General features: G+C 37.7%; 1 protein-coding gene across 28 annotated transcripts in view; it reads right to left on the bottom strand.

The window, feature by feature from the left end:
* Positions 1–13,431, bottom strand: part of camk2b1 (calcium/calmodulin-dependent protein kinase (CaM kinase) II beta 1) — a 63,870-nt gene that overhangs the window by 49,818 nt on the left and 621 nt on the right. For all 28 annotated transcript variants that reach the window (XM_044026115.1, XM_044026123.1, XM_044026127.1 and 25 more), the window contains exon 2: positions 7,738–7,832. In XM_044026115.1, coding sequence (XP_043882050.1) covers positions 7,738–7,832 — 95 coding nt within the window. The remainder of the gene's footprint in view (positions 1–7,737; positions 7,833–13,431) is intronic.

Raw genomic sequence — 13,431 nt, 5'->3', positions numbered from 1 at the left:
CTGAGGGGCAACAGAGACAAGAAGTATGAGAGGAGGAAGGTTGAGAAAATAAGGAGCAATTCCTAAAATCTGACTCAAAAAATGATTGCTTCTTCATGATCAAATACTGTAGCAACTCATCATCTATGGGTCGGTCTTTTATGATGATCATTTTACAAGTCTGGTTGAAAGTCAGAAGCATCCAAGATGAGACAAGTTGGACATGAAAAAAAACATTATAAGATGGACTTGCCTCTACAGATTTTGACATGGTAATTGTTCTCTGATGGATATACAAAGAATCAGATTAAAGAAAATACATTTATTAAACGAATTTACTGGGATGAGGTTTGGGCATTAACGTGGGGACAAATCATTACTAACGGATATACAATGTACTAACTGTTAAATAGTTTGGGTGCTACATCTTTCAGTAGTAGTGCTATTGAGCATACAGTAAAACAAGTTATATAATCCAATCCCAGACATGTTTTTTTAAGGTAAATTGTTCAAATTTATGAGCATTTAGTGTGATAGTCTGTTTAAACTGTTTAAATACATTATTTTGTCTATTAAATGCAAATGATACAGACAATTTGTATAGTGCCAAATCACAACATTCAGTATCACACAGACAGAGAGGAGAAAAGTTGAAATCTGACTGAAAAATTACTTTCTTCATGATCAAATACTGCAGCAACCCATCATAAATGGGTCGGCCTTTTATGATGGTTTTTTACCAATATGCCATTTTACAAGTCAGATGAAAATCACATACAACTAAAATGAGACAATAATTTACAAAGTATAGTGCATATATAGATTTGAGTGATTTCTTAAATGAATTAAACAAGTTTAAACAAGTTTTTCATGTCTCTTTCAATTCCTGTCAGAACTTGTGTTGCAGCATTCAGTAGCATTCAATCTAGATGTTAAAAAAAATTTATGAACTAGTTTTTCAGCAGCCCATGTTTCTAATGTTCATTATGTTTTCAGGTGGAAGGACGCTGTTCTGGAAATTACAGCATTGCTTAAACTTGTTCTGTGTAGACATGGTGTTACACTGTAAATTAGAATTTTCAGAAGACTTCAAAGTACAAATAATTTGTTTCTGAAAAATAAAGTCAACTTCTATCTACTATACCATAAAATAACTTGATAAATCATTTTGTATGTGTCTGCTCTCAACTAGCAACATGATTAGCCCAAATCCTAACACGGGGGAGGAGGAGGACATCACTGCATGTATACACAACAACTGTAAGTGTTCACCCACACTTGTGTACTCAAGTTGTCTGAGCTTCAAAACACACACACATACAGCAAGTGCAGGCACACAAAACACACACAGTCACGCTGGCAGTGAGGAGTTGACAGTGAGGTGTAAGCCCAGTAATTATAGTCTTAGAAGATGAGAGGAGCGAGGCGGAGTGGAAGAGTGCTGAAGAAGTGGGGATGAGCAGGAGGCAGGAAGGAGGAAAAGTGCAAAGGTGGTGAATATAAGTAATGCATGGTACTTATTTTATCTTTAGATGCTGTTTATCAACAACCAACCTGATTATCTTATGTTTATATTCTTGCCATGACATCTTGAAGAAGTTCACTGGGTAATCACTGGGAAAGAGGTATCATTAATTGGTATCGCAATGCTATTAACTGTGAAGGATCACTTTTTAATTTTCCTCCAGCTAATTGACTTTATACCTCATTTTAAAAAATGACTAACTGGCTGCTTGTGGCATACAATTCCAGACATGTCATCCATCATAGTACAACGTCAAACAGCGGAAAACATGTCCCGTGCACATTTCATTCTGTCAGTGGCATCTGCTAACATTACTCTTCAGTCCAGAATTGGCTTAGAATTAGTGCTGTGGTTCATCTTAGCTTAGTCTACCAGATGGCCAGACTGAGCCTTTGTTATCTACACGTCCTTTTAGGACTGTATGACTCGAGGCTCAAGAGGAAGTCAAATTGTTGGATGAGACGGTGAAAATGATCGACTTCTGTCCATAACATCAATTTAGGGAGGGAATTGATTGTCATTTTCAATTGTTCTCTTGATTGACTTTAAAGGCATAAAGCCATAAAGATTTCATTAATGTTTCAATAATGCTTTTACCCCTTATTACACTGTAGATCATTTTCTATCCTTGCTTTATTTTAAATCCTTTGGGGTTTGAAAACCAAATGAGTTATAGAGTACTTGTCTTAGGATTTATAGCTGGAGATGACTGAACAACAGCTCCTCCTCTTTTACAAGAAACATTGCTATTTAGGTCCTTTATCCCAACTTTATCAGGCGACTGGATCAATGGCAGATAAACCTTCAGTCAACACTGTGACAGGCCGATGACCTTACAGTGGCAGGTTACTCATACAAGGTTTTGTAAAGAAGATCTACTCTAAGGCACCATATCTGGTGTTCCCACAGCTGTAGCTCTCAAAAAAAGGGGAGCCTATCAGAATTATTTTTGGGTTTATACGGACCGTAAAATTGGGGTAGTGGTTGGTGAAATCATAGACATATATACAGAGATTGACCACTGGAGAATGCGTAGTATTGGTGGTCAGTCATACACCAAATCCATTGTTTCTGATGCAGCAAGGTAAATAAGAAATGAGAGTAGAAAGGGGGGAAAGGGAGAGGATTGGTCCTGAGGGAAATGAGAGGTGAGAAGGAGAAAAAAGACAGGTGGAGATATGTGGTCCGGATGAACACAGAAGCACTGAGTGTTCAGTGAGACTCAAGAAAACCTGAGGAAAGCATTCAGTTGATGTCTTCGTTAATCTGCAGTGCGTGTTGGAAGAGCAGAGAGAGGGAAGGAGAGGAATAATCATCACGAGTGAGGACTGAGGTCCCAGGAGATGAGATGTAAAAGAGCTGCAAAGGCAGCAAGATACGAAAACCACAATGTTCTGAATATTAGACTCACAGCATGAGCAAAACTCTCACCAGCTGGAGAATTGTTGAGGTACAAACTGCACCTTGGTCCAGGAGGTCAGCAGACAGCCATGTATAAGTCTATATAAGTATATGAGGCTTGCTGTGTCCTTTACATTTTGCAGTAATGAAACATGACAGACTGAGTTATTTTATAATAAAATCCTGAGTTACGTTTCCGTGGAAAGAAATTATATAACATAATATATAGTAATTATATAAAATAAAATAAAAAATTATTTGGGGTCATGAGGGTTGCTTGATACAATCAGTTCTATTCATATGTATAATTACAGCTGATTTCATGGGGGTCAATAATAAACTAATGAGTGATTGTCACTAATCTAATGATCATTTTCAAGAGTATAACAGAGGTCTCCTTCAGTCTCCCCTCCGTTTCTTAAGCGTGTCAGTGAACTACGATGGCCTTCAGATACCAGAAAGTATGTTAACACTTTCTCCACTCTCTCTGCCATTGACTATTTCTTTTTCATTGTTTTATACAGGTTTTGGGTGAAGGCCTTCACCATCATTGGCATTATGAGCTCACACTTAGAAAGGCCCTTACCTTAAGAACATGTAAAAGGCTTATTACAGGGCTACGAAAGCCCAACAACTTTTTAGAGCAATTTCATACCATTACAAACAGGGTTATGAGAAGTGCATTTACTTTCTGCTTATAAACACTCCCAAACACATTGGATCTTGAAGTGAGCACCTGGCACAGGTGACCACATCTGTCCTGATTATTTGACTTTGAAATGTAAAAACAAATTTAGATCACTCCAACTGCATTGCAGGTGAATTCCTTACACACACGTACGCACGTACACACACACACATATTAGCTAGAGTATTCTTCTTAGGACACTATGTTGACATACATTGATTTGGACAGCCTAAAAAACTTTAGTGTAACTTTTACCTAACCAGAATTCAAACCTAAACTAATCCAGATCCTCAGGAATGAGATTCTTCCTCATTAGGACCAGATTTTGGTCCCTTAGAGGACTACTGCTCCCAACATGATCAGTATTTAAGCCAGAAAAAGTCTTACAGAGGTAACAAATACAAATGGACAGACATATAGACAAATAGACAGACATACACACAAAAATAAAGCATGTGTAGACCCTCATAAGCATAGCCACTCTGTCATGATAAATTAAAAGGGCCATACTTCAACCTCTGGCATCTCCTGTCCTGAGGTCAGTGCCAATAAATAAGCTCTGTGATTGGCTGGAAGCCCTGTCCAACAGACCTGCCCTACATTTCCTGTCGACATGTGTTGGATTGGCATCAACCGTTTGGCAGCTGCATAAGGACGATGGATTGTGGGTGTGCGTGGGGGTGGTTGTTGGCAGGGTGCTAATATAAATAATAAAAACAGAGGAGAATGTATGTTATCGTATATGTACATCTGTTACCTTCCTCAATCTGCTTCCCTTTCAGTGACACACAACAGATGCATTTGCTCAAGTTCATTACAAAGTGGGATTTTATGACTTTTGACTCAGTGTATCATTCAATAAATTCTGTTTTTTTTGTATAACCAATAGAGTAATTGTGTAATTGAGCCTTTCATCTCCTCTGTCTGAATCTTTTTTTTTTTTTTTAAGACTATTTCCAAAGTTGTTTTCGCTCCCAGAATCGTGATATTTCTACAAGCCTGATGAACAGAAACAGCTAAAAGTAGCAGTTGGCAATTTACCTCAAACTCCACAATCCAGAGATTTGAAAATACAGCATTTCATTTGAAGCATGTAAATTTGAAGGCTCACATCTGTGCTCTGTCCTGTTGTGAGAGGCTATTTTCATTTCTTTTTAAGTAGCAAAGAAGCTACTTGCCTGATTATATCAGGGGCAGATAAATGTAAAAAAAAAAAAAAATCTATTTTTCTATATCCACTGTATGATTTTATCATTTAATTTTGATTTAAAGAAGAAAAAAAAACAAAAAAAATATAATAAATACAATAATACTATGGAATTACAATACTTGTAGAATCACAATAAATCACAATCACAGCACAGATCAAATCAGCACCGAAATATCATGATACAATCGAATCAGGACAAGATGATATTGTACTAGCCCTAACTCTGTATGTGTGTGTGTGTGTGTGCGTGTGTGTGTGTCAGACAGACAGAAAGAGAGTCAGATGAGAGTCCCATGCTAAAGGCATGTAGGCACATGGCCCTCAGCTGCCAAGCGCCTGGGGTGCCTTCTTTCACATGACCCTTCCCTCCTCTCAGCTACCATCTCCATCTGCCAGCTCTAAACAAATGCTCCTCTTAAGTTGCTGCAAACAGGGCTGGATGTTCACAGACCCTACCTGCAGCCAGAGAGACATTAAAACATTCAAAACCACTTCAGCCAAATCCTCAGTAAAAGAGCGAGTCACTGCGACTGCCATAAAACCTGGCTGTAGCAGCCTATATTAGATAGGTCATTGAGTTATAAATAGGACCTGGAGTAGAAGTAGTATGCAGCGGCTCTGCCGTTTCACAGAACATGGCACATACATTAGTAAGGCGCACAACACAACCCTCAAACACCATTCAGTCAGGACAGATTAGTTCACCTATCAAATGCTGAAGCAGGGAGATTATGCCCTGGCTCAGAAATATAGTGAGAATCTGCAAGCAGCTGCAATCCCTGATAAATCATATGGAGTCAAATGTATAGGTACAATAATAGCACAACCTATAGATGATTTATTTATCCGTGTGTGTGTGTGTGTGTGAGAGAGATAATTTTTACAACTCATCACACCACTCACTGGGATTAACTGTTAAATAGTCTTTGCACTCGCATATTGTAAAAATGTGACAATACTGAGATAACTTCTGCCAACATGATATGACAATTTGTCAATGTCTGTTTCTATTTTATTTTTTTGTTTTGATATAAATAATAATAATAACAATAATAATAACAAAAAGATCTGCAACTTGCTATGGGCACACATCAAATGTCTAGACAATTACAAACTGCTTTGAAAATATTTTGTGGCACAAAACATTTTTACATCCTTACTTAGAAAATAGACTAATTTAAGAAAAATGTCATATAATTATGAAATGCATTTCATATTTCTTGGTCATAAGAAAGAATGTTGAAACTGGCACCATAGGTGTTTGTGTGAAGGATAACAAACATTAACAATAGCTGGAAATGCAATGCTGAAATATTCCAACTCTGATCATGTCGAAAAACAAACTTGACAGAGCATCCCAGCACAGAAAAGCTAGTTCACAGTTTTCAGACAAGATATAAGGTTGGTTGTGTGAAATTCAATCGATACGTCCGCCAGGAGTCAAGAGTCTTGATTACCACATTACATAATCACATCACGGCATACAAATAATCTCAAATATAGTACAGAGCTAGTGTTTTAATAATTAATATAATAAGGAGACTTCATAATAATACGTCAATTGTACAAGACAGACCAATATGACCAGACATTCAGGGATGATGCCCTTGGCTAATGCCCGTTACAATGTTTCTTCCACCACTCAATATGTGTGTGTGTGTGTGTGTGTGTGTGTGTGTGTGTGTGTGTGTGTGTGTGTGTGTGAAGGCAGGGTAACAGTCAAGTGTCAGCATGGTGCCAACTGGCTGGGCCCCAACAGTGGGTCTCCAGTTACAGGCAGCAGGAGATTTACACTGGGCACTGTGACCACTGTGGTGTTCGGCTGGCGTTCATGGCCGTGGCATTTATCCTTTGCTTTGGTTTGGTTTTAAACTGTTACTGGCAGTGTAGCATTTGACACAAGTACAAACCGGCAACCCTCCAGTTACAAATCATCCATGTTCCCCTTCCACTTGGCCATCGGCTGCCCCCCGTTTTCTCTCAAAACATTTTGACTGACCTTGCTGTAGTTGTATAGCTTTCACAACTTTTCTTGAACTGTCCACTTCCCTCCATGCTCACAACGTTTCACTGAAAACTTGACCGGAGGCAAGAGTCATTGCTGCGGCTGTTTTTCGCTCCATAAAGTGTACTTCAAAATGTGAAACACACTGTTCCATTATTTTACTTGCCCGTGTCTGCAGTCCTGGATACTCGAAGGTCCTTTATATTACAACCTTGAGTGTGTGACACTGTGTGTGTGATGGATCCATCATTGACAGTGATTACTATAACTCAGAAACATTGTAAAACCCCTCATCTATATGGCTGAACGATTCTGAATAAATATCTAATTATTTTGACAGGAATTGTGACTGCGATATAATTCGCGGTATCAGAGGGAATGGTCATTTTTACATCATTATTCTCATTTTCATTCGAAAAACATATTTAAAATGATTACTGTGTGCAGATCTGTGAGAAATAAAGATGTTCTCTTCAGTCTATAGAACAAGATGTGTATAGATCAAGACAATAATTAATCTACAATGATATTTTGACACATATTTTGGCTTTAACAAATATTATGCCTCCTGCGATTTGAAAATTGCAGTAGGCTGTATCGCAATTTCGATAAATAAAATTGGTCAGACCCAATTTAAAGCATTGAATTTACTGTTATGGCTGTGTAACTACATTTGACTTTTTTCTGTTCAGACATCCTAGTGTGATAAAAAAAAAAAAAAAATGTTGCTCTATGTCCTACGCAGCACCATCTGAGAGGTAGCTGCTGTTAGATACCACTTACATAACTGTCTACACCGTAGGAGGGGACGTGACCACTGGGATACGGAAACAATGAACAAATTAGTCACTCTGGAACTGCACTGTTTTTGCCTGAGACCTTAATTTACAAACCACTGTGGTGAGAAATACAGAAAAATGGACACTTACCTCTTGCAGATAACTTTTTGGTGTTGATTATTTTGGCAGCATACTCCTGTCCCGTACACAGCTTCACACATCTGCGCACCACCGAAAAGGCTCCCCTGTGAAACACAGAAAGGAAATTTGATAAATGCACACTATGTCATTTCTGTCACTAGGGGACAATAACAAGTCAATCTGGTTTTTAGTCAATCTGATGACGTCATTAAAGGGTGACCAAAATGAAATGGTGTTTTAAGAGTGTATTATATGACAACAGAACTCATCATTATTATTGTTGTTGTTTTTAGATATTTTAAGGCAGTATTGCTACATATTATATCTTAAAGCTGGTGGACAAGTCAACTCAAAGTAAAGTGTGCATGGTCGCTGAAATGATGAGTCTACACTTTGCAAATGAAATTATTCTGCATCGTTTTAGGGAGAGGTGTCGTCAGCATTCTGACATTTTTCTGCACATTTACTGACATTTTTCTGGTACCAATGCAGAATGTCAATTTCTCAAATTTTAACTCTAACCATCTATATTAAAAAACGGTGCCTCTCCACCATTTGTCTATGTAATAAGCTCCCATGAGGTTCCACATACACACAGCATGTGCAATGTGTACACACACAAGAGAGAGACAGGCACACAGTGAGCGAGCAAGAGTAATAAAGTGGGCTCTAAACACAAACCCAGTATTACTGAGAATGGTCATTTAACAGCCTATGAGAACTGTGACTGGAAAAGAACCCTTCTGGTTGATCTTATTAACATTCCAAACTTTTCACTTAAAAGTTCTAGTCTATCAGTCTATGAGTCAGAACAGCCCCTCAGGTTCTCTGGCATAAGTCTTTTACATAATAAATCTGGTTTGACATTATTTATTTTTCAATCAGTTCCTATTCTTTTTGTACATAATTTGCCTTATTGTTAGATTTTCCCCTTTTTTTATTATTATTATTTATTGAGTATTAGCCTCAAGTCTCATAAATCACTCCCATTTATATAATTCACAACAGCAGGGTTAGGGTCTCTGTGTCTCCACACAGAGACCGTTACAGACAACAAACAAGGTCATGTTCGAAGGTGAAAGCTATAAGAGCAGCTGACCTAAGATTTCAAGTACTTTTATGTGTGGATTCTCATTACTGTTAAGATAACTCTTAGTTCTTTCTGCCTTTTCTTGTTTAGACAGAACTAAACAATGCTGGGATATTGCCACCTGGGAGTAGGGTTGAACTTTTTTGAATGAATATCTAATTGCGATTATTTTGACAGGAATTGCGTCATTTTTACATCACTATTCTTATTTTCATTCGAAAAACACACTTAATATGATTACTGTGTGATATTTGTACAGATCTGTGAGGAAACAGAGAAGTTCTCTTCAGTCTGTAGAATAAGATGTGTATAGGTCAAGACAATAATTAATCTAAAACGATATCTTGACACAAAAATATTGCACCTCTTGAGCCTGGAAATTGCAGTGGGCTGCATTGCGATTTCAATACAATTTCGATTCATTGTTCAGCCCTACCTGGGAGTGTAATTCAGTTTGAATAACCAGAGCATCGTAATCAGAAGCATGATGTGGAACACAAAATCACCAGCATGTATAGTCATTCTGCATCTAAGAAACAGTTTATCACACAGCAGCGTATAAGCACAGTGTGGCTGACACCAGCCACACATGCACAAACAGGACAAACACATACGTTACTGAGACCACACACCACCGGTGGAAAGTTCACACCGTGAGGTGTCTGTTGTTTGGCCTAATCTGCTTCAACACACACACAACTGAATTAGATAAGAGGTCAAAAGTCTGGTTTGACACCGATAAAGTAGACATGGACAGATTTAATTAATATTTATGGGTTTGTTTTTTTTCAAGAATTAAAATGGTGCCTTGAACAGGCAGGGGTTTGGTAACTGGATAACTGGTGTGCTTTTACAGTGTCACAAGGTGCCTGTGATGTAGGAGGGTTACATACTGTAGCATTTGTTATCTTATCCTCTAAAGATTGCAGTCTACACTGGGGCATTGATAAAAACATAAAAGCCAAAAAAAGCCAAACAGAAAGACACAAGACATTAAATGACAGAAAGTTCAATGATCATCTAAGATTTGAGTCCTGAGTTTATGTCATGTATGACATAAATAAACTGTTAAAAATGCTGATGTAATTTTAAGGCATCGGTGTAAATCAAAAAGATTTACATTTAAAGGTTTACTATGATAATGGAGCAAAAAACTAATTTAAAGTTCCAGTGCGAAACCTCTACCGCCCCCTGTGGCCTTTGGACTAATTACGACAACACTGCAGTCCTGATTTGACCTTGTTTTTCCTCGCCCTCCCCAATCACACATTCTCAGAAAGAGAAAAAAGACATTTCTCTATTTGTTTTTTCTACAACACTTCAGTAAGTTATGTGATGTTTATCTGTCTTTTAGCATAGCATTACTTTTCCAGACTGCGGTCCAGAAAAGCTGTGTGGTACAGAGGTGTAAACACAGGTACACACTGTAGTCAGGCATCTGTTCAGGGAACGCTTGATTACTGTTGGGGGAGCACACATTTTCAATATTAGACGATCACAGTTATGATAGGTTAAATTCGCAATTGTGATGACAAAATTAACTGAACTTCCGGATTCAAAAACACATTTCTTAAATGTCACATTAAGCTCTGCTAGGAAGAACGTGACACCAGGAGAGTTCACAGCAACAAGCTCTCCTCTGATGATGGATAAGTATTTTTTATTTTATTTTTTTGAAAGTTGCAGAGAGCATTATCAGGGGACTAAACACCCACACCTGTGAATAGGAACATTGTTTTGTCAAAGACGCTTTAAAGTGCAGGACGTACAGATTAGTCCCTTTCACCCACAGAGAGCTTCAAAGGGTTTGAGTTAACTGACTGAAGAGCATCAAGTCGAAGCTAAGATCTAAACGTATTTATGAGTTCTTTAGATGATTATTTACCTCAAAAATATTGGGTTTTTTATTTTTTATTTATTTAATTACAACACTAGCTCAGCGAATATTAAGCTGTATTTTCGACTTGACCTTATTGTATTTGTACATGTTGTGTACCACCGTCTTATTAAATTCACACAAATGTCAGCATGACTGTGATGTGCATTGATTTAGGAAATATGATAAGTGAGTTATTGTCTCAAATTTCAATTTGGGTTTCAGCAGGGTAAGAAAATCACACTACTACTACTACTACTATACTAATTGAATTGCAATACTTTGCAACAATCAGAATCACAATATAAATTGTGACCATCTCAGCTCTCTTTCATTTCAAAGCATTGAAGTGACTGCCATGTGTTTGTCTTGTACCAAGTAGAAGCAACATACTGATGAATTGTACTCAAAATGTTTTGGCTGTGCAGTTATTATGCCAGTGCTGCATCAGGCTTAACAACATGAAGCCAATCAACATGAAGCTATCAGCTAATTAACTGGTGATTGGTGAATAATAATCAAACAACACCAGTGTGAAACTCTGCAGCAGCAATGTCAAAATGTCAACAATGAAAGCCTGATGAGGAGCGATTTCTCAACTGTTACTTTTACTCATCGGCTTTATTCTAACTTTAATCTTGTGAAATTGTAACTTTGGTGACCTGATTGACTACTATTTTTGTGACAGGCTAAATATTACTTTTAAGTGTCATTAAACCTTAGATTGTCTATGTTTTTGACATGATAAATACAGTAGTGCATTCAATTCTGGTGTTCTAATTCCAACCTTTAATTACAGACATTAAACAGGATTACGTCAACCTCTAAAGTGACAATGCAGCTGAACTAAAATCAGTTACCTTTCAGGTTGATTTGACTACTTAATAGGTGGCTTGTAGGTGTGTGCGTGTGTGTGTGTGTGTGGGGGGGGGGTCAATGCAGTGAAATATCGCAATATTTCACGTGGCGATTTTATATCACTTTGAGACACCAAGTATCTTTTTTAGCAAAATAGTTTTAACTGATATTATAAATAAGTATTCAACTTTTTAGATGTTTCAGTCCACTAGATGGTGCCAAGTGCTCACTAGAGCTGTTTTATGAGAACATCGTGATATATGATTCATTATTTTTGCCATATCGTGATAATATCGTATCTATTGTGGGTGGCGTCTCTGGTGACTCCCAGCCCAGTGGCTAGATAGAGTGATTTATCAGTGTCAGGAGGTTTTTAAAACTGATCACTAAAAACTGGTCTGTTGCATGTGAATAATGACAAAGTTTTCTGGTATATTCACTACGATATTAAACTGAATAGCTATGGTTTTTAAGCAATACAACACATTATATCTTTCAGCATTTCACTATAAGGCTGAAAGAAAAAACTCTGCACAGGAAAGAGAAGGAGGCAGCAATGTAACATTATTGATGCCACCTGCGGTTAAAATTAAGAGGAAGAATGTTTGTAACTATTGTGACTTTGATCATTTTGTTGTTCATGGACAGACAGTTTTGTCTGATGCCAGTGAGAGTCTTTTCTCATGTTATCTGCCACTGCTACGCCACCACCTACAGAAGATATAGCTGCCACTCCTTCACATAATGTCACACACAATCACAAACTGTTACACTACTTTTGCCATTAATACAAAACTTAGGGAAAAAAAAAAATAGGTCAAATGAGATTTTCAAACAAAAATAACACAAAAACTTCAACACAGCCAGTGTGATTTCATCTTTGAGGCGGTATGTGTGAACAGATCTTTGTTGTCTGGCAGTGCAGATTAAATTAAATAATCTTCCATGAGCATTCAACCACACAGAGACTGTCATGTGCACAGCCACTAAAGCAGGGGTCTGAAAACAGTGCAGTAGGTGTGGGTGCTATAAGCTTAAAATTATATCACAACATTCTTTTATGAAATCGAAATAATAGATATTTCACAGAATTTCAAGATAAAATAAAAGTGTGTTGACATGGAACAATATTTATTTCACAATAACAATGAATTTGTGATGCAAAAGTATTCTACTACTAAACAAAATGATTAAGTGGTGGGCCACATGAAATGGATTGGAGGGGCCGCATGTGGCACACAGGCCACAAGTTTGAGACCTTCGCACTAAGGACTTCATTTCCAAGCACATTCACTGTACATCTGAGGATGCATAAATATCACCCTCTGTAATATAAACACTTTGTCTTCATCAATCTATGGTAAATCACTCACCAGCCAGTTTATTAGGGACACAGGTGGACACCTAATCAGAGTGACCCCCAGTGTGGTGGTGTTGAAGCCCATCTGCTTTAGTATCGGTGATGTGGTCAGAGATGATCTGCATGCATTAGCTGCAACAACTGGTTAATAGTTGGAGTCAGCAATTGCAAACAATTGTTTGCCTGTATTCTATGTTAATATTATTGGAATTATATTTTGAACAGTGGCTTCTCTATCACTTTTAACCAGTGTGGTCGCTGACCTCTGACCTCAACAAGACAATTTCTCCTGCTGCTCACTGGACATTCGATATTTTTCCGGACCATTCCCAGTAAACACTGCAAGTTTGTGTGTGAAAGTCCCAGTAGAAGAGGAGCAGTTAGTGAAATAATGTAAACCAGCTCATGTGGCACCAACAACCATGAACACATTCAAAGTCACTGAGTCAAAGTTTCTGTCCAGTGTGATTGGCTGACAAGATATTTGCACTAGCAAGTGGTTGAACAGGTGTACCTAAT

This window comes from Solea senegalensis, linkage group LG5 (genome assembly GCF_019176455.1).
Source record: "Solea senegalensis isolate Sse05_10M linkage group LG5, IFAPA_SoseM_1, whole genome shotgun sequence".
Lineage (NCBI taxonomy): Eukaryota > Metazoa > Chordata > Actinopteri > Pleuronectiformes > Soleidae > Solea > Solea senegalensis.
This window is presented reverse-complemented; position numbering and strand designations above follow the sequence as displayed.